This window comes from Lates calcarifer, linkage group LG8 (genome assembly GCF_001640805.2).
Source record: "Lates calcarifer isolate ASB-BC8 linkage group LG8, TLL_Latcal_v3, whole genome shotgun sequence".
NCBI classification, from domain to species: Eukaryota; Metazoa; Chordata; class Actinopteri; family Centropomidae; genus Lates; species Lates calcarifer.
The window spans coordinates 19,025,673-19,046,734 of NC_066840.1; the positions used below are offsets into that span (position 1 = coordinate 19,025,673).

At 40.0% G+C, this 21,062-nt stretch overlaps 1 protein-coding gene across 1 annotated transcript in view; it reads right to left on the reverse strand.

The window, feature by feature from the left end:
• Positions 1-21,062, reverse strand: part of slit3 (slit homolog 3 (Drosophila)) — a 269,236-nt gene that overhangs the window by 107,608 nt on the left and 140,566 nt on the right. The window contains 1 exon segment of the mRNA XM_051072519.1: positions 3,471-3,542. Within this exon segment, the coding sequence (XP_050928476.1) occupies positions 3,471-3,542 (72 nt within the window).

Consider the following 21,062-nt stretch of genomic DNA (forward strand, 5'->3'; position numbering starts at 1 on the left):
GAAGAGGAGGTGGATGAGGAGGAGGTGCTGCAAAACGTCAAAGGGAGGAAGAAATGAATGATCTTTATATGCCTGAGTCACTCCTAATTTTGGCAGGGAAAAAAGTAAAATGATTCACTTTGTAGGTCAAAGCAATTTAGTGCAAAACATTTTAACGGGGGCAGAGACAATTTTACCGTCAAATTTGATTGATTTGACTTTATAGCTTTGGCAAAAAAAAAAGTGAGGGGCTGTGTTAGAAGTCCGGTGTAAAGGTAAGGGGCAGGGTGCACCATTTTAGTGTGGAATATATCCAGTGTGCAAAGTCTGGAAACCTGTAGTGAATTTCACCTACTGTACAGTGGATCTGCTCAGAGGGACAACCATAGGAGACTGTGGTTAAACAGGGCAGTACTCAGGTGTTAATGTGTGTTAATGTATGACTGTTATGCAGGAAATTGCTGAAGCTTACACACTCAGCAAACCCTCCCTAGATGAATTACAGGTGAAATACATTGACATCAGTGTGTAAGGTGCTGTAGCATTGCAACCCTCCTGTTGTCTAAGATGTGATATGTCGTTGCAGTTTGTTCTTTTTTTTTTTTTTTTTTTTTTTTTTTGGCTTCAAACTTCAGATGGTTGTGAAATACTTGAGTGAGTCTGAGGTCAAAGACGTAAGGTGGTTGCACAGCGTTTAGTTTGGAGTGTGTTGGTTGTGAGACAGGAGAGTGGATTAGATGATCTGAGGCCAACTTGAACTCAAAGGTTTGGAGCGCGGCCATGGGAACTGACACTCGCTCACTTACATACACACACACAGCGGTACAGAGCGCAGAGTACAGGCACTTTCAGGTCCATTTAAGCTAAGAGTAATAATCTCCTGTGGACTTTGGCGGCCATGTTGAACTTACATCACACTTGGGAGAAGAGACTCACCAGAAGAGCACATTTGCTTGCAGCCTAACTCTGAATTACTGATTTGTAGCAAGATGCATATTAATCAATTCACAATTGACTGCCTGATGAAAAGGCTTGAGAAACACATAGATCTTACCAATTCAAGGACACATTAGTTCACATTTTAGGCTGATATATGTACATTTGGCTGATTAAATTGAGGTAGTGAAATAAATTCAAGCAGTTGTTGTAATTGTGGTTGCTCACTTAGCTAAACTGTGATTTTGCTCATGAAGTGAAATACTGTAATGACTGTGCCAAGTCAAACATGGGCCCAGAATTCTTACTGAGTTGTCTGTTGATAAGTATCTATCTGAATCCTTATAATTATTTGTGTGTTTGAGAACACACTACTTTGAAACTACTACTACTTAAACACTACTTTGACGTACAGAGGGGAATACAAAATAACGTAGTAGCTGTTCTGTAGCTTTTGATTATATCACATGATCTTCACAGCAGGTGTCATGGAATTATGTTCAAATTTATTTATTTATTTTCTCTGAGCACTTAAAAGCTTAAAAGCTGTGGGTTAAAGATTATTATTGACCCCAGAAAGGGCAATTAAGAAAATAAATCAGCACGAGGTCAATTTAGTAGATGTTCTGGAACTTTTGATCACATCACATGATCCTAAACAACAGAGTGGAATGAAATAAAAGAGTGAAATGAAATAGTACAGTGGATAATGGATAGTAGAGAGTCTTCCCACACACATCACGTAATAAAAAAAAAAGTGTGCCCATTATTATTAGTTTGAATTGCAATGGAAACACCACAAAGACAATCTGTATATCTCAAGAATACAATCATCTCCTTACTCTCCATCTCCCTCTCTCTCTTTCTTTCCATCTCATTTAGCCAAAGAATATTGTTTGGGTTTTTTCTTTTTCTGTCAGTCAGCAGCTCTGGTAGTGAAATAAGGTTTGGGGAGCATCCAGAAGGGTGGGTTATTATCTTTTTGCATCTTGTAGTTATTATGCTTTTCTCTGTTTTTCTATCCCATCCTCCCTCCTTCTCCTCTGTCACGTCAGTCATGACTGATAAAACACAACTGAGAACTTTAATTTACACTGAGAAGATTTGTTGAGCAAATCATCTTTTTTTCCAGCATGATCCAGCTTTATTATCCCACCCGGTTACAAACCTGGACTATCCTACACAACCACAATCTGCCACTGGTCACTGCACTTAAAAACTATTCTGCTCTTTTTTGTTTTATCCCATCCAGTTCTACTCTATCTAAACCTATATTGAACTCTCTCACATTGAGGACATTGTTTACCCCCAAGAGTCTGTCTGTTTCCTATGCAGCATCAGGCAGGATCGATCAGCCATTATTGATGAGAAGCATCGATTAAGCAGCCTATTGATTACACTATTGGTGATTAGGACATCATGAATAAATGACAGGGAGGTATTGAGCAGTTGATGTGAGGCTAAAACCTCTCTGGACAGGGGGAAGAGAGGAGAGGGAGAGGAGGAGGGAAATAAAGGGAGGAGAGTGGGAATATTGGAGAAGGTGGAACAAAAATTAGAGAAGAAGGTGGGAGGAGGAAAAAGGAACAAGACAGGCAGAAGTGATGAAAAGCAAGATGCTAAAGAGGGCACAGAGGTGCACAGGAGAGAAGATGGAAAAAACAGACAAAGCATGTGGAACTGGAAAATGTGTCAGGGAGTTTCATTTATAAAAGTAAATGAAAGTGCTTATGACTAAATCTAAACCCAGTTAGTGATTCAGAATTAAATTGTTTGATACCACATCTAAGAATTACAATGATGTCCTCAAATTCAGTGTATCTATAATATCTAAACTACAAACAACATATGTACTGGAGGATATATTCATATTTTATCTTAAATTAAACATTGTTCCCTTTTAAGAAGCTCTCAAGTCACACACCATGTGTTGATATCTTATACTCTAATATTCAGTATTAGCCTGTTGTGGTAAGTTTACACTTTAAGTGTGAAGTTAGCATGTTCTCCCTGTGTCTATGTGGGTCCAAAGACATGCATGTGTGAATGTGAGTGTGAATGGTTGCTTGTCTCTGTATGTCAGCCCTGTGACAGACTGTCTAGGGTGTACCCCGCCTCTTGCCCAATGTCAGCTGGCTCCAGCCGCCCTGTAACCCTCAAAGAATATGCGGTATATAGCTAATGTTTTTTTTTTTGTTTGTTTTTTTTCCCCAGGAAATACTGCAGATGCATCAGGCATCATTGTATACGCATTTCCCCAAAATTAAGACTGACATATGTGGTATCTGAGAAAACTTTGGGATCTCCACAACAGTAACATTATGTGGATTTGAACAATGTTTGTCTGTAAAACATGAATTTGTAACTAAATATTAAAAGAATTTGAAACAGCAATGGAATAAACATTTTGTGAGAGAAGAAAATTTGGTTCAGTAACACAGAAAACAGAGGAATAGATAGAGGTAGGAATATCAGAGGGATGAAAAGGGAGGAAGGAAGATGAAGGAAAGGAAACAGACAATGAGGAAGGAAAGGAAGGGAGTAATTGTGCTTACAGGTTCTTGACACTGGTGATTCCTCTGAAAGCTTTCCGCGGAACTGCCTGAATCTGGTTCTCACTGAGGTCTCTGGAGAGAGAGAGAGAGAGAAAGAGAGAGAAGACATTAGCTGAGGTATTCCAAGCACTCAAAGATGTATGGAGTCAGATGATAAACGAAACCACAAACATGTGATCTATGCCACACAGACATACACACACCCTCATGCACTTACTTACACACACACACACACACACACACACAGCCAATTACAGAACAAAGGCAGAGAAGGAGGAAAAGATAGAGCGAGAGAGAGAGAGAAAGGATGATATGACATTTATGATCAGTGGAACAATTTGGTCCATAGAGCTTCAAAGACAAAAAGAACTATCAGAAATGCTGGAGTGTGTGTGTGTGTGTGTGCGCGCACATGTGTGTCTATGTGATTAATGGAGGAGCAGTGACAGGGAAAGAATGAGGAAAAAAGAAGAGAGAAAAGACGTGTGTGTGTGTGTCCGTTGAATGCATGTGTTTCACATGTTTCTAAAGTTAAAGTTTTTTTTGTTTTTTTTCACCCTCCAACTGCGCAATGTGGCTCTGGTTGAAAAATGAAGCAATCATATCTATTCTTAAAAATAAACACATTTTAACACCACCATCAAGCAACATTTTTTTTTTTTTCTCCCTCTTAGTGATGACTCTTTTCCTCTTTCTCTTAAGCACACACGCTGGCAACATGGCAACACATACAATAGCCTCTTTTCCTTCCTCCGTAATGAATACCTACATGAGCCAAATGATTTTTGACATGACACAATGGCCTGGCCTTAACTCTATTAGTGTTTGTTGGGGAGAAGCCCTGGCAGGCAAACAGGGCTCAGAGAGCACAACGTAATTAGAGAGAGAGAAAGAGAGGTATGAAATATCAGACAAGCTAATCACCCTATATTCCTGCCAGTCAGGCCTGAGTTGAACACACATATACACGCACACTCATATAAACACTCTACACGCATGTACTAACAAAGCCAATCAGCAGCAGCGCACAAATACATGACCATGCATGTTAGACAGTGGATGCACAGTTCAATAATCACAACAGAGCAGCACAAAAGAGCAACAGACTTCTGTCTGTTTGACCTTGACACACACATGCTCACACACACACACACACACACAAGTACACAGCATGCAAATCAGCCAGCTTCTCCGTGGAGAACAGTAATTATACACACACACATACCTTGGCGTGAATGTACTCACATACATAAATCCTAACGTACATACTGTATATGCTTACACTGTCTAATTTACAGTCACGCACACATTTCAAGCGCACAGGAGGAAAATTGGTCGCGCATTATTCCAGAGCCAATCAAACTTTATTAGTGCTGTGAATGTTAATTGGCGAGCCGTGCTCGGAAAACAGAAAACTCATTTCCTCAAACTAACAAGGTTTCATCGTTTTGGACGTTTCCCTTTCAGCCCTGTGTTTTCTGGCTCATTCCTTTTGTTTGACAAGAGATGAGCGTTCCCCATTTTTACTCCCCAGGCCTTGATGGGAAAAGTATGTGCCTGGCATTGTATACTCTTTTAGGCAAAGAAAAAATGTGCTTTTATGTGCAATTTTGCTCAGTGCTTGCGGTAACGAAGGAGCACAAAAAAAGGCAAACATTTGACAGACAGGAATGGTATTATGATATTTTAATGTGCAGCACAGCCGGAAAATATTCCTCGTGTTTACACTTCTTGTTTTGAAGGTTTTGACACTTTCTGGGTAGGGATGGGATTTTTCTGAAGGGAGGGTTTTTTCTATCTTTGTTGCACTCGTGCTGACGTTGACAGAGTAAATAGGAAACAGATAGAAAGGGAAGTTGTTATCACTCTCTATCCCTCTGTCCCTTTCTCTATCCTCCAGTCTTATCTATTATTTTCTCAGTCTATCTACCTATCTACCTAACTATTGAACTATGTCTATAAATCTATCTTGTTTATCTCTATAATTTGCATCTCTTTTATACCACTGTGCCCTCTGACAAACATGACTGCATACAAAAAAAAAAACAGAAAGAAAGCAAAACACAGAAAACAAGATCAAGAAAAAAAAAAACATTAAAAAGTCATATTTCAGAGGGGTTCCATGGCTAATAAATATTTTATTGTTTTGTTTACCAAGCATGATATTTATTTGTTATTTCTTCTAACAGAAGGAAAGCCATCCAAGTCAAATAAAAGCCATTATGAGACTGTGTGTCTGTCTGTCTGCCTTTATGACTCCAGCTGAGTGACTGACACCAGCTCCGGGAGTGCACAGTTTAGGCTGCCAAAATAAAAGTTATGTGTCACAAGGCTTTGAATGAAGTTTTCATTATACGCGTGGTTACTGGTTGTCCATTTGTGCAATTGGTTTTAGGGTTATGGAGATGTTTTTACGCCTGAGCTGCATCCAGCGCTCTCCACTGTTTGGGTGACATTTTGGGACGTGTAAACAAAAGATGGACTCCTCGTCAACATTTTATTGGAAACTAGAAAACATGTTATTTTAATAGGTACAACAGGATTCAAAGCACGAGTTGTGCAAAAAGGAAGTTTGCTATCCCTAATGTGTTTATAGTTAGACAAAGTATGTATCAGTCTGATAAATGTCTTTGTAGTAATTGTTTAAAGCTGGGCAAACATGGGCAAAAATTTGATGAACAAATGGAAAGGTCTTATCAGCTTGAAACAGAAAAGAACAGGCCATGCCCATTAAGAAATGCTAGAGATTTGCTGTAATTGTCCAAAGTAAATTCTGGTGAGACATGTAGTCACTGGGAAAGACATTTAAACACAGGAAGTGGCAAAAAAAAAAAAAAAATGAAAAAGTGAATTGTTTGTCTCAAAAAGCTACAGTTGATGAGAGTGGCTGAGCATTTTCACCACCTCCCTTCCCACTAGACACAGATTTATAATGAAATTAAATTCTCTTCAAGTCACTTTACATTATTCCTGTATAGGGAGAAATTTTAAGTTCCTGAAAACATAGCTAATGTAGCTAAAACCTGACTGATACACGGACAAGCCAAAAACAAACAGAAATTTGTCAAAAACTGTCCAAACTTTGGCAGGAAAATGCTGTGCTCATGACTCCACTGCTCATAGTAAGAAGCTGACTGGCCAAAAAATACTCTTTCTTTAATGTTCAAGTAGATGCTTCTGGCTGCCATTTGGCACAGTTAAGATATGACGTTATGTACTGGAAGATATCAAAAATAACTCTTAACTCTAACATAATGTATCATAAATGTCTCAGTACATTCGACATCCAGAGTTACGTTATGTCTTCTTGTAAGAAGCTGTCCTCTCATCTCTCTGTGAGTCACACCTGCTGACCTTTGAGTGGAGCAAAGGCTATCACCAACAGGAGATTGGCTTGTGATCCTTGAAAAGGACACTCACTGATAGACTAACCACACAAACACACGCACGCAGGTACACACACACCGGGGCTCATTTGGATAGCGGGATAGTTTGTAAACCAATGTCTGGCAATCTGCTCCCACATTTCAATTATTGGATTTAGCCTTTTTGGTCCTCCTCTATTGCCACAGCATTTGAGGGAGCAGGCAATTAATCTCCTAAAAATTCTATTAAAGAGACGGATGGCTGTTTGAATTATACATCAGTTCTATTAGGATGACAAATTCTGTAAATTATGGTGAAACTGATTATGAAAACAACTGCATATCTTTTGAGGGATTGGAGGATCTTGGGAGCTGGATGGAGACAAGACAAACAATGCAGAGTGCACAAAAGTTCAAGTGAGCTAAGTTTAGTATCCATGGACACAAGGAAAAAAGAAGAAGAGAATGAATTAGAAGATGAGGGAGAGAATGAAGACGAAGAAGAGAAGGAGGAGGCCCAACAAACAGCAGCAGGAGCAGAAGAAGAAAAAGCAGTCTTCCATTATCCATTCCATGTTTGTCATGGCTTTCTAAGTACTGTATAATTGATTGAATTTTGACCAAATGTCTTCCAGACCTTCCCCCCATTTACCATAAAGACCCCCCACCCTCGTTTAGAGTTTCCCCAACCAAGGCCTCTCCTTTCTGGGCATGATAACTCTCTGTGGCCCCTAGAAGTCTGAAGGGATTGAGAGTGACAGCAAGATCCTCCTTTGGTTGGAGTGGTGGTCGTGTTGGTGTGTTAGGGTGTGTTTATGTGTGTCTGTCCTCCCAGCTATCACCTCCTCCATATTAAGTTCCATTATTCATGTGAGGAGAATAATAACAGTCACCAGGTCACCCTTTGCTGCTTCAGATATTACTGTTAACCCTTTAAAACACACACATACACACACAGTGCTAAGCAGGCCCCACTCTGCTCCCTTGGATGCTGGTGTTAAGCCTTTAGACACACAACACACAGATATTGCGCATGGAAGTGCAAATCTGTACCCACAGTGTTGCACACATGCAGATATAAAAACAGGAAAACACACACGTTCTTCATAAACATACACCAAATGATCTTTTCTCCCAGGGCATCTCACCCTACACTTCTTTTGTGTAACAGTAGACACCAGATATTAGATGGATCCACCCTCAGGCTTGTCCAGATATGAGCCACGGACACTCAGCCCTGAACCATTAACCTGCAAACAGGGGAGTGGGAGCAGGCCTGTTTGATTTCATATGGCTTTGTGTCAGTTGGCATCACAGGAGGTCTCAGTTGGACAGAGATGACAAGGAGGGTGGCAAAGGTGTGTATCTGTGTGTCAGGTAGAATTTGCGCGTCTCTGCGTGAAAGAAACAGCAGGCAATGGAGAGTGGATGGGAGGCATTGTACAGTATGCATCTTTGTGCACCTTTCTGTGTGTGTGTCTTTTATTAAAAGAAGAGTGGCTGCAGTGGAAGGAAGAAAGAGAGATGACCCTTGGCTGGGCTCCAGGGGAGAGATGAAGAAGAGAGAGGAGACGAACAGGAGGAAAATTGAAGGGAAGGAAGAAAAGGAATAGAGAGGGAAGACAGAGGTGGCACAATTTCTTTTTTGAAACCTGAGACACCTTCAATGGTTAGCTCAAGCCTCTCGCTCTTCTTTTTCCTCTCTTCCTCTTCTATCACTTACTTTTTCCACCCCTCCCGCTATCTCACTTTCTCTCTTTCTCTCTCTCTGTCTGTCTCTTTTTCTCTCCCTTGGGGGCTGTAACTGCATTTAATATTGTTCCATAAAGAGAGTAATAAATATCGACTGCTGGCTAGCTCATATTCCCCTTGTTTTTTAAGGCACTCTACTGTAGGGTAAGACCAAAGTCATGCAGCAGGTATTACAGTGCTTACTGCCTGTACTGTAGAAGAGATTCAATATCCTGTGGTATCTGTAACCTTTGGAACAATTTAAACATCCTTTATGCCATTTTAACTTACTGTTAAGTACTGCCTTTAAGTCACAATAAATATACGGTAAGGTTTTAATGCCTGGGGGAGTGGATGTTTTAAATTTATTCCTGTAGATGTAAAAGCAGAATAACTCTTTCAATTCATGTTATGGCTTTAAGTGGTGAAGATTCCTATTAAAAAACTTTTTACTCACTTTTTTGTCACATTACATAAATTGAAAACCACACAGTTGCATGAATTCACATGATATAATGAATATGGATAGATATATTATAACTTTGCAACAGCAAACAGGGAGGCCTCCTATTGCAATGTGGAGTGGAAATAATTCAAACCCTGCCTTTGTATATGATACTCTAACTATTATTTTATTGGGCAAGTTGAAACAGAACATATAGCGACTTTTTTCTGACCTTTATTTATCCTGGGAGAAGTTACTGACTATAAATGCTACATTCTGGCAATGGCACAGACATATAGCTCCATGCATTCAAAACTGGAACCTTCCCATTACAACCACGGTCTTCAAGTCTTGGCTACAGGGCCACTCTACTTGAGTGATTCTGACTTGTGCCAACAAACTGAGGGGATATATTACCCAACATGCTGACAGTGCATTGCAAACACCAGGACTGCTGTGTGGGACTGTATAGTGGGGATTTGTTTTTTTTTTTTTTTTTTTTTTTTTTTAGATATTTCTAAAGTTTACAGCTAACACATTTTTTTTTTCATTGCCAAATTTTGTCTTTGGTTTGGGCTCAGAAAAGGTGGTCTATAGACCCAAGTACTTTGTATTCCCACATTTTCATTCTCTGTTAGATTTCTCTTCTTATCAAGTTCTTGTCTGGTTCCTCTTAAAAAAAACAGTTCGGCATTTTCACTTATTCAAAATTCACTTATTCAGTTTGTTTTTAAAGTTTTTAACCTAAGCTAAGCTACCCAGATGCTGACTCTGGCTTTATATCCACCGTACAGATATAAGAGTGGTATCAGTCTCCTCATTTAACTCTCTGCAAAAAACATAATAGTAATATTTTCAAAATGCTGAACTAATTGCTTTAAGTTGCTCATGTACATTTTTTCCAAGCTTTTTCCCTGAAAGCTTGTTCTTTACCTAATGGAATAAAAGTTATTTTAGGGCAACTGGAAAATGTTGCTGTAAAGACAAATAAAAGTACTTCCCGTCAGACACTTAAAGCCTTAAAGTCCGTCCTCTGTATCCTGGTGCACTGTGGTATAATAGAGGACACACAGAATGGTCTTCCCTCCATATTTCTCCTCCTTTCTGCCTTTCTCTATCCAGTCTTTGTAATTCTTCATCAGTCTTTTTCCTCGGTGCCCTTGCTATGTCTTGTAACCCCCGCCCCATCCCTCCTCCCCTATTCTACCCTCCCTTCTCCCTGCTCCACTCCCTGTGATTTAATTAAGTGGGCGCTTTATGAATAAAAATATTGCCCCCCTCTATTGATCACGGTGGACGGGAGGCTGACAGCCCTGGCTGGCTGGGACGGGACGGGACAGGACAGCCACTCTCCTAACTCGCTCCATTACACTGATCTAAGTAAGTGTATGTGTGTGTATGTGTGTGGGTGGGTGGAGTTTTATTTGTGTGTATGTGTGTGTGTCTGAGTGACATTGTGTAAGATTGTGCGTGGGTGTGTGTGTGTGTGTGTAGACTGCAGAGCGGTGTTTGTCTGTGTGTGTTTTCTGTGCACATTTGTGTGTGTTTGCGAGTGAAACAGTCATCGGGGAGCTGTAGCATCTAAATCAAACTAAGCGTTCTCAAAAGCTCTCATGGGCCCTTGCAAATCCTTCGTTAGAGACACACACTCACACACACCCACGTAGACACACACGCATGCACAAGTTCCTCAAACGCCTCCTTTGATACATACACTGCATCAGCATTATAAATGGACATTGTCTGCACTTTTCGTTTCTCTCCCTCTCTCTCTCTCTCGCCTGCTCTTTCCCCTCCTCTACCCATCGCTCTCCGTAAGGCTGTAAGTATCTATTATGTTTTGTCGATACTGTAATTAAATTGGACAGCTTAATGCAATTCTCTGTGATCCATAGGCCTTTATGGATATAAAAGCTTTTCTGGCCCCACGCCCAAAAGATGTCCAACAAATTTAGATGAGTTACTATCGGGGAAAAAAAATAGTTGGAGAGGTTAAGGCAGCAGGGCGCACACATGGTCATTTGTTACTGGCTAATTTACTTTAATGTCCCTGACGCCATTTTGTTTTAATACATTTTCTTATTTGAATTGTCATCCCTGGGACTAAGCGATATTACTTCTCTACCTCTGTTTCCTCTTTTTTTCTTGTTAGTTCTTCCTTTTCTTCTAGTGCTTTAGCTAAGCGATATTGCAGGCTCTTAGGGACATTTATGGTGCTAATAAAACTTCAGCAGCAAAGGTTCAAGAGATGACATTAGAATGGACACAGAGAGAGGAGATGGATGGAAGGAGGGGAGGGTGGATTAAAAGGCAGGCGAGAGAAGATATAGAAACAGAGTATAGTGTGATAGATGGAGCAATGGGTGGTTAGATGGATTGAAGATGGTGAGATAAACGAGATTTTTTTGTCTTTCTATTAGAGTAGATTTAGTATCTCACATGTAGATCTAAGAGAGGGCAATGCCAAACTGTTACATTTACTCTTAACAATCTTGACCAAACCACAGATTGATCACAATCAATTCCACCCAGTCCAATAAAACTAAACCTAACTGTGAACACTTAGGTGCTTTACCAGATGCTATATGCTGCATGCTATAGTTTAGTAGTATAAAGCAGTATAAAGCTAACAAATGTTCACTTATGATTTATTCATTTGAAGAAAAAAGGATGTAAAACTAAAATATTATATATCTTTATATAAGAAAAGTAGCGTTAACAATATTCTATTATATCCATTAATGGCATGACAACAGCTATTTGGAGAAAGATGATATCACTATTTTCAAGTGCTGTTTTCTTGGCTTATCCAGTGTTTTCTGAAAGGCAAAGAAGCTGAGGAATTTTCTTGACTCACAGAGGACTTTGTAATCCTTCAATTAAAATTAAAACAAGAAAATCACAAAAAGTGGGTTTTACCAAGGGAACAGGGATATCTTATCTCCTCTGTAACATCAAGAGGATGCAATGCCAGCTAGATACCAGGGAGTTAGGTGATTTCTTCATCTTTTAAAAACCTGACAAGAATAATAAATCATACTGGTAACAAGGAAAGGTTGCATCTCTGCCAATAACAGCAGATAGTTGACTCCATTGATATACTGTATGTAGTGAATAGCTGAACCTGACTTTCTGGTAAATCTACTAATACCTATGTGCTGCTTGTTGACCTGTAAAAAGCTGTTAAACCTGCCAAAATGATGATATGCATTTTTATTGGAGGCCTCTTTGGGTCACATGGACGCTGCTTGAACGGATCATGTATGCTCAGTCAATTACAGCAAGGTAAATTTTCATCACAACTTCTATCTTTTTCACAAAGTCTCACACACAGAGGAGGTGTACTGACATTTGATTGAGCCTATGCGTGCATAATTGACACCGAAGTGGAATTACTGCAAGGCATCGCAATGCAATACATTTGCATCAAAATGACAAACTGATAATGGATTCCCTCACGTGAAATGAATGATCCTCAGAAATGGATTTGAAGCATTACTGGTGATGGAGGATTTAGGCTTGAGGTTCTCATTTTGAGAATAGCCAAAGCTCCTTGACTAAATGGATTTGTTCTTTGGGAGACTGCTCAACCAACATGTGGCTATTTAAGAGCCCCTTAGTACACAGCCAGTCATCTAAACTCCTAATTTGGTATGCCCATCTTTGCTTATCTGCAACTTATGCAAGTATTAAACTAAGAATTACTGGATTAAGAAATTTAGAATTAAAGGGAAACATTGGAGAATTAATGACACAATTGAAAACAAAATTAAGCTGAAACGCTCAATTCAGGAGCACACTTTTACTCAACACTGCAGAGCATTTAGCAGGAATAAATCCTGTTGTTGGTTAAATGATTAAACCCTTCATTGCATGTGGTAAATGGATGGGCAAGCCTTTAAAGTAAATGGAGAAGCGCATTAATAAATGGTTGACGTAGAAACAGAAGATGGGTGCTGCATAAGCTTTCCAGTTGAAGGGCGAGGATGAACCCAACAACCCCCTGTTTGACTCTTTACTGATTGGCTGAACCGACATGACTGTCACTGAAGGAGAGATAGACATGTTTTGAAGAGGATGGATTGTTAGAAAGACTAAAAGGAAGAGGAGGAGGCACGAGGAGAGGAAAAGAGGAAAGATGAGGGTCGACAGCAGGCAGGGTGAAGTAATGAGGAGGGGGGTATGAGGCTGGCAAGTGATGGAAGAAAATGGGTGACAGGTGTAAGAAAGAGGAGGAGAGGATATGTGGGGGTAAAGAGGGAAGGAAATGATGGATGCAGGAAGGGGTTAAGGTGGGAAGGAAGGACTCGGGGGGTTGATGGAAGTATGGAGGAAAGGAGAGAGAAGGAGGTGTGAATAAAGAAGCTGACTGTGGTGTTTTGCTTTTATAAGCATCTGGGGAGTACCTCAGCACCCATAAATAATACACCGCAAATTAGCAGATTGGACAGAAGAACAGGATTGCTGGGAGTGTTTAAGTGTGTAAGTGTGTGTGTGTGTGTGTGCTGCAGAGAAGTAGTGCTTCAATGAACATGCATGCATGGCAGTGAAGATGCACTACAGTATATGTGTCTTTTGGGGGTGAGTGCATATTAAACACTATGCTCCATTACACCCTTGTATATTGTGTGTCTTTGAGATTGTATGTGTACACCCTGTGTATGTGCACATCTGTGTGTGTGTGTGTGTGTGAGTATATGTGTATATATGTAAGGCATCTCTCTGAGTTCTGATCTGTCTCTCAGCAGGTCAGCGTTGTCAAGGTTACTGCAGGCCATTTTGTCAGCAGGCCAATTAACTTTTAGCACAGAAACAGAACAGAACAGTGCAGGTGTCTCAGTGGTGCAGGGGTTAGAGAGAATGTATATATGTGTACATATGGTGCTTTTTTTTGTCTAAGTATATAGTATTAAAAGAAAGGCAGAGAGAGGATGTGAATGAGATAAAATGATACTGTGTGTGTGTGTGTGTGTGTGTGTGTTTGAAAGAGAGGAAGTGAAAGAAAAGAAACACAGCATGTCTTTGTTGTATGGCAAATAGCTGTATGGCCTTTCATGATGCTGAGAGAAGAATACAACTGAGGGTGAGAAGCAATGTGAGCCTGAGCACAGTGAGACGTAAGGGAGTCGAGGCTCCTGTGTGTCCTGTGTGATGATGATGACATAATGTGTTCCCTTGTAAAAGGTTGACGCAGTCCCATGTGTGTAAAGAAAGTTTCTTGACTCACTTAAGGCCAAAATCTCATCATGTAACACAAGAATGTTTGAAAGCTGATCTGAAAATTGCAGGATATTAAACATCTCAATATCGTTTACTAATTATTGAGGTACAGTTAGCACTTCAATTAGCACCACAATGGTGCTTCAGCTGTAAAATGTCATGACAAAGGAATTTAATCTTTTTATCTGAGTATGCCTTGTATTGTTATTTTCAGGTTCACTAGAGATGCCATGATTTGGCATTTCAGTGGTACTATACATGTTCTAGATTGTGTGTTTTTTTTTAATACAAATTGTATGTTTTTTCCCCTATGACTGGAAAAGTATTCAACACACAACAAACAAATTTGCACCACTAAAAATCACACTGATTTACTGGCTAAGAGTTCCTGTTTGTTTCTGCAAACACAGATGTAGAGACAACATGAATGAATTAATATGAATGAACTAAATCCCTACAAAGGTGGGCCATATTATCTTAAATGCCAACTGGAAACACTGTTTAGCTATTAAAAAAGAAAAGGCCTGGCAACCAGCAAAACAAAATCACAACCCCACAGAGCTTCAGAGAGGCTGAATCATCTGTGCCTAAAGTGCAGGTGCAATTAAGTCAAGAAAACTGCAAATGAAACAGTTGGGAAAATGAATGACATCATGAACTTACAATAAGTAGCACTAAAATGTCAATTTGATTCAGTCTGTGTAGTTTTCAATCCTGAATGTTAATATCATATTATCCCATTCAGCACATTCTGAGATCAGTGGAAAATTATATAAGTCCAAGTTACTGCCTTTTAAATTACTTACTGCCAAGCTCCTCATATTGCCCCCTCATGTCTGAAAAATACTTTAAATTAGAATTTCCTCTTTCTCCTTGGCGTTTCGTAACACGACAGTCAAGCAAATGTACCAAAAGAAAAGGAGGCTTTTACAATGGCTGTAACTGTCTGAGCGTACTTGGTGAAATAAAGTGATTGTGATGGCTAACAGAGCAGACTGTCATCCTCCCTTCCCATGCAGCGGTGGGCTAATTCCTCTGACAGACTGTCTTCCACAATGGCTACTGGCTGCTGTCTTCTTAGCCTGAGGGCCTGTCTGGTTGAGTGAGAGAGAGAAAGAGAGAGAGAGAGTGTGTGTGCATGTATGTGACTGAGAAAATACAGAAAGAAAGAAGTTGGGGAGATGGAGAAAGAGAAAGGAGTACAGAGAAACAAGGGAGAAAGAAAGCACTTTTGTGAACATCTGTGTCTATGGCAGTGTGTGTGTGTGTGTGTGTGTGTGTGTGTGTGTCAGTGTGTGTGGTTGCTATGCTGTCTCTAGGCCCTAATCTCTTTAGTAAGCCCCATGATCCAGTTAGAAACAGTGAGTGGCTAATGTCAGGGCTAACTGGAAGAGAGGGATCTATGTGTGTGTGTGTGTGTGTGTTTATAAGTGTTTGTGTGTGCGTCTGCGACTGCATCCACATCCTTGTTGAAACTGTCAGGGTCTACCTGTAGGAAAACTGTGCACTGGTTGAATAAATGTTAGTGTTTCTGGAACTATATCCACTGAGTACTGTATGTGCATATATGATTTTCTACATGCATGTAATTTATGTGTGTTTGAATGTGCGTGTGCTTGTGTGTTGCAGGGTGTGTCTGAAAAGCAGCAGTGCCCATTAAGGCTGAGAGATTAGGTTGAGTGGATCCAGATTCTGCCCTATTGTTCGTCTCCAGCAGGCTTTCCCTGTGGTTTGAAGAAAACAGAACAGGTGCAGGAAATGGATTTTTAGTTAATTTGCCTGGTCAAATCAGGGTTTAAAAAGAGAAGGGAAGAAGTAAATTGGGTTTAACATATGGTCACTATTGAGAAACTGCAACAGCGATTCTCGGTGATCATCAGAGTTAACAACAGAGTAAATACGGTTTTAAACTGGGAAAAGGTAGGAAATGTGAGGAAACATGAGGCTAAATGATTTCGCCCCTTTTAATGTTCAATAAAGATTTACATCTTTTCATAAATTTTACTGTTATGCATGGTTTTCATGTCTAAACTCCTCAGTGGGGAAAAAAAAAAAAATGGTGTATGTAGTTGACTTTTTTGACACTGCTGGTGACGGAAAATATGAAATGAATAAATCATGAACAGATGTGATAGATAATATAAATATTACTGATCATGCTCACATAACTGTGCATCCAATTTGTGTGAGTAAAATCTTCCCTCCCGAAAATGAAAAACAGTACACATTCTTACATGGCCCAGGCCAACTAGATTTATTTCTTATGTTTATAAGACTTTTGGTTTAAATTTGAACTATCCTAAAGATTATATTAGATAATAGCAGGTTCTTAGGATAACATACAGAAGACAACATATGGGCATCGGCCATAGGTAACACACTGGCTATTCTTGGTTGTAACACTGATGAAGAGACAAGATATTACACAGACTCCAGTGTATGTCAATATTTAGGGGCAAACTGAGCTTAAATCTCTTCAATGTATTAAATGTAACACAGAAATAGGTATGTATTTACACATGTTCTGGAAATGTATAAAGATACAGGGGTTTTGGAGACAAGTGAAAGGTGAGGCAGTCACCTTGAATAGATTTGATTTGGAGTTATCACCCAGTGTATACCCCAACCTCAGTAACTTGAACACAACATCAATCTGATGGTGTGAGAGTGTATATGTAGTTTTTTCCCTGCTAAACTTTTTTTGTGTGTGTGTCGCACTGCTGTGTTTTTGTGTATGTTTTATTACAACTGTTGACCACCACCAAATAATTAATTTGATCAGAAGTAATTTTGAAAATGAAAGACCACAGTGCATTTCATTTCTTCTTACCAGTATTTGCTTCATTTTCCAAATAGTTTTTATTTTATTCTGAGACGATATTCTGCAAATGTTAATAGGTTGTGTATTATTTCAATGGGTGATGGTATTAAATATATGGTACATTCAGAGCAGCATGTAGATGAATGTTGTAAATGTGCTTGATGCTGTCGTGGTGTGATTAAAATGGACGTGATGATCAGCAGTTTTGTCACAGAGGGTAAAAGTACAGCTAACTCACCCGCTGCCATAATAAACGATAAGACGCTGACACAACGGGAATGATGAACAGTCAGAACTAACGGCCGCTCGTTCGCTCACATGCATGCATAAATATAACTGACGCTTTTTGTTTTTTCACCATGTCTGCCTGCCTGTCAGTTCACATCTGTCTCTGTCTCTCCAATCAGTTACTGTACATGACCAAAAAAAAAAGAAAAAAAAGAAAGAAAGAAATGACCTGTCCTTCAAAAATTGCATTACACCATTCCTTCATTCCAGGAAATTCTGCTCCAAAACACCTCGTATAACAGCATGTGAGCGAATGCACTCTCTCAAACGTTAGGATATGAAAATCATTCACGCCCCGAGGGAATATACGGAGAGGAATAAAGGATGGATGCGGACAGACAGAAATTGAACCAAATTCTCCCCTCCCACCCAATCACACTGCATCACAAATCACCGGCCGTGCCGCTAATTCAGGGGTGTTACGGTGTGCGGCGCAGGCCTTGGCATATGGCATATGGTGTGTGTGTGTGATCATGTGTGGTGTGTGTGTGTGTGTGTGTAGAAGTGTGTGTTTGCATATTATGGTAGGGAGATGAGAGAGAGAGAGAAAGCGAGACAGGGAAAGAGAGGGAGAGAGAGGAGGAAAAGATGATTTAGGAGTAATGAGAGCCGGTAAAATCATGGTGCCCAGCGGCATTATGGGACTAAATCTAATCTGCTAATGGAGAGGGGGCAAGGGCTGGGGTGGGAGGGCGATGGAGGGGGAGGGAAGGGGAGGGGTAGGAGAGACGGAAGATGAAGAAGGGAAAGGACAGTAAAGGCTGGGATATGGGTAGAGAACAGAGGAAGAGATGGAGGGCAGGAAGGACAGAAAGGAAAGGAGGTCTGAAGAACGAGGAAGAGTAGAAGAAGAAAAGTATGAGGAAAAGGGAGAAGATGAAGAGGTCTAAGAAAGAGTACAGTGCAGATGGAGGGGAATCAAGGAAGGGTGAAGAAACCAAGGTGAAAGAAAGACAACGATCAGAGTAGCAGAAGAACAGAGGCAACAAGGATGTGAAGAACAAGAGATGCAGTGAGAGAAGAAACAATTACAAGACAAAGAAAGGAGGGAAAATTAAACTGAATAAATGACGAGAGAAAGCTGAAAAGGGAGGAGAGAGAAAAAAAAGGTCAAGGACGTAGTGAATGGATGGGAGGTGAGTTTAGAGTGAGATGTGTGTGTTAGATATGTGTGTGTGTGTGTTAGAGAAATAACCTGGGGTGGAGGCATCGGGAGGGCAGGACCCAGGAGAGCACAATCAGCACATATTGTTATCACATGGTGGGCAAAATGCTCCCTTTCTTTCTCTAATACACACACACACAAACACACAAGCAAATGGACAAATCCCCCCCCCAAACATGACGTATGTGCAACATTACAAACATGCACGCTGTCCCCACGTTTTCTCTATCTCACACACACACACACACACAAAAACCTGTTATTACACACCCACACATTTAACAGAAGGCAGCCATTGAGAGGTAATTGCCCCAGACTGTTAATGTTTTCCAGGATAAAACTACACCAGTCTTTACAAGGCCGGGCTAATTTCACAACTTTACGTCTTTACCTCAGAAAAATGGCGGACAACCACATGAGAACGACTCCAAAGACATAAAGATGGGGGGGGGGGGGCAGATTTAATTTTGTTTTATATATTCAATTAGTCATTTTAATTCTCCATGAGGTATTGAGTAATGTTGTGGATCAGTAAATGGTTTGGATTTTTTGCAACTGATGACACATTTCTCTAAATCATTTGTGTATCATGACACACAAAGCCCCATAAGAACACTGGAGTGTTATATGTGTATTGTATTATAAAGACAGCATGTAGTAGGCTGTAAAAGAACATATGGTGAGTTAACAATGTGCAAATTATTGCTGTCACTCTAGAATTTGAGCCACCTATTAACTCTTAAAAAATATAATTTATGTGATCATATGCTATCAATCACTTGGTAAAGTGGGGGTCATTTTTTCCCAAGTCTTTTGAAATCAAACTTTCTTCATTTAGATGGGATGCTGAAACTCTCCAGTGGAAACAGGATAAACTCACCTCATTCAGGTTGGGTGGCCCGCTCTACAGTAAGGAACGCGATTGTCAGACTGTCAAATTTTATTGTGTTGCATTGTATCATATCATATTGTTTGAAATCATTTTTATGACTCATGTGTCTGTGATCATTTCAGTTTATAAATACAATCTGTAATTGGAAATTGAACCTTGAGCCCTGGTGGTAAACTCCTACATGGGCTTGAAATCCAGACACCCTGTGAAACTGCACTGAAACCTCAACAATCTGCTATGAGCAACACAAACAGAGCAAAGCCACATGGCAACTCCATTATCTTGATAGTAAACAGGACCCCAGCTCTGCAAATTACAGTATCTAAGCTACAGCATCAACACACAACAACTAGCTAAGAGGTCCAAACATACAACACACAGTCTATCGTACTGGTGAAATACTGTATAACTGTATTACTGTATGACTGTCCATTAAGTACAATTCTTAACCCCATCCCCTAACCATTTTATTAAATGCAACTCTAATTCTTAAATCACCTCATTCATTGCCTATAAAAAACACACTGCTTCCCCCAACGTGCTTTCACCCAGGTCCTCAAAAGCATATAAAAATAAGTCCAAACTCCCAATAGATCAAAGTTAGACAACAGGCGACCATTATGTCAGCAATGATACTGAACAGCAGTGAGATACAATGTCAGGCTGTAACGTCTTGTGTTCAGACGTTTAATTCACAGGTCAGTAAAAGAAAACACAGATGCAACATTACACTGCAGCTTAGACAATTACACCAAATTACACTGAAACTCCGCAGTGGCTTGTGTGTTTATGAGGTAATGTACAGTTTGAATACATGCGATCGTAACCACCTTTCCTTACTCATTCAGGTCGCAAGGCATGTTGCTGCAATCAAATAGCCATTATAGTGTTGAATGTTACAGCTGAGAGAAAGCAGACAAGGAAGGAGATAGGGTCAAAAGCACAGTTACTCAATAAATTGCAAAAAAAAAAAAGGATCTCTGTTTCTCTCATTTGAATAGGCAAGTTGACAAAAAACACACTTAGTGTAGATGAATATATTATGTTTACTGCAGGACAATATTTGTTTAGAGAAAAATCAGCATAAAGACACGCGGTGGAGATCAAACCCCACCCAGCAGGTATGCTGCCTGAATCAAAGCAACACCTTGCCTGGCAGATGAGAACAGGAGGAATCTCCTGACAGTAGATGGCGTAGTAATGCTTCTCTGTGTTCCCTCTCTGCACAATCATTCAGATCACTATCACACACAGTGCCTGCTCATCAACATCAATACCTGCAGATCACTGGCTCTCAGAGACAAGGTTACTCCTTCTTTGAGGAAATAATTAGACACAGTCCCCTTAAAAATATTGCTCACCCTGGTGAACTTCGAAAAGTAACACACACCTGTCAAATGCACCCACAAGAAAACACATATATTATTGCTTTCAGAGGTGATGTGAGCATGGATGACAGGAATAAAGATTTTTCTGCATTCAAACTTATTGTCATTTATATTAGATGTTTCATTAGCTTAGGTGCACAATTCAAATTTCCCTATTTCCCTGCTAAATGCCCTGCAAATTTGTCATTGTCGGACATGAATCAAACTGACAAGTTGTTCATTAAGCAGACTGATGAAAGGCAGCATTGGCACAGAAAAAGGAAGCAAAGAAAGAAAA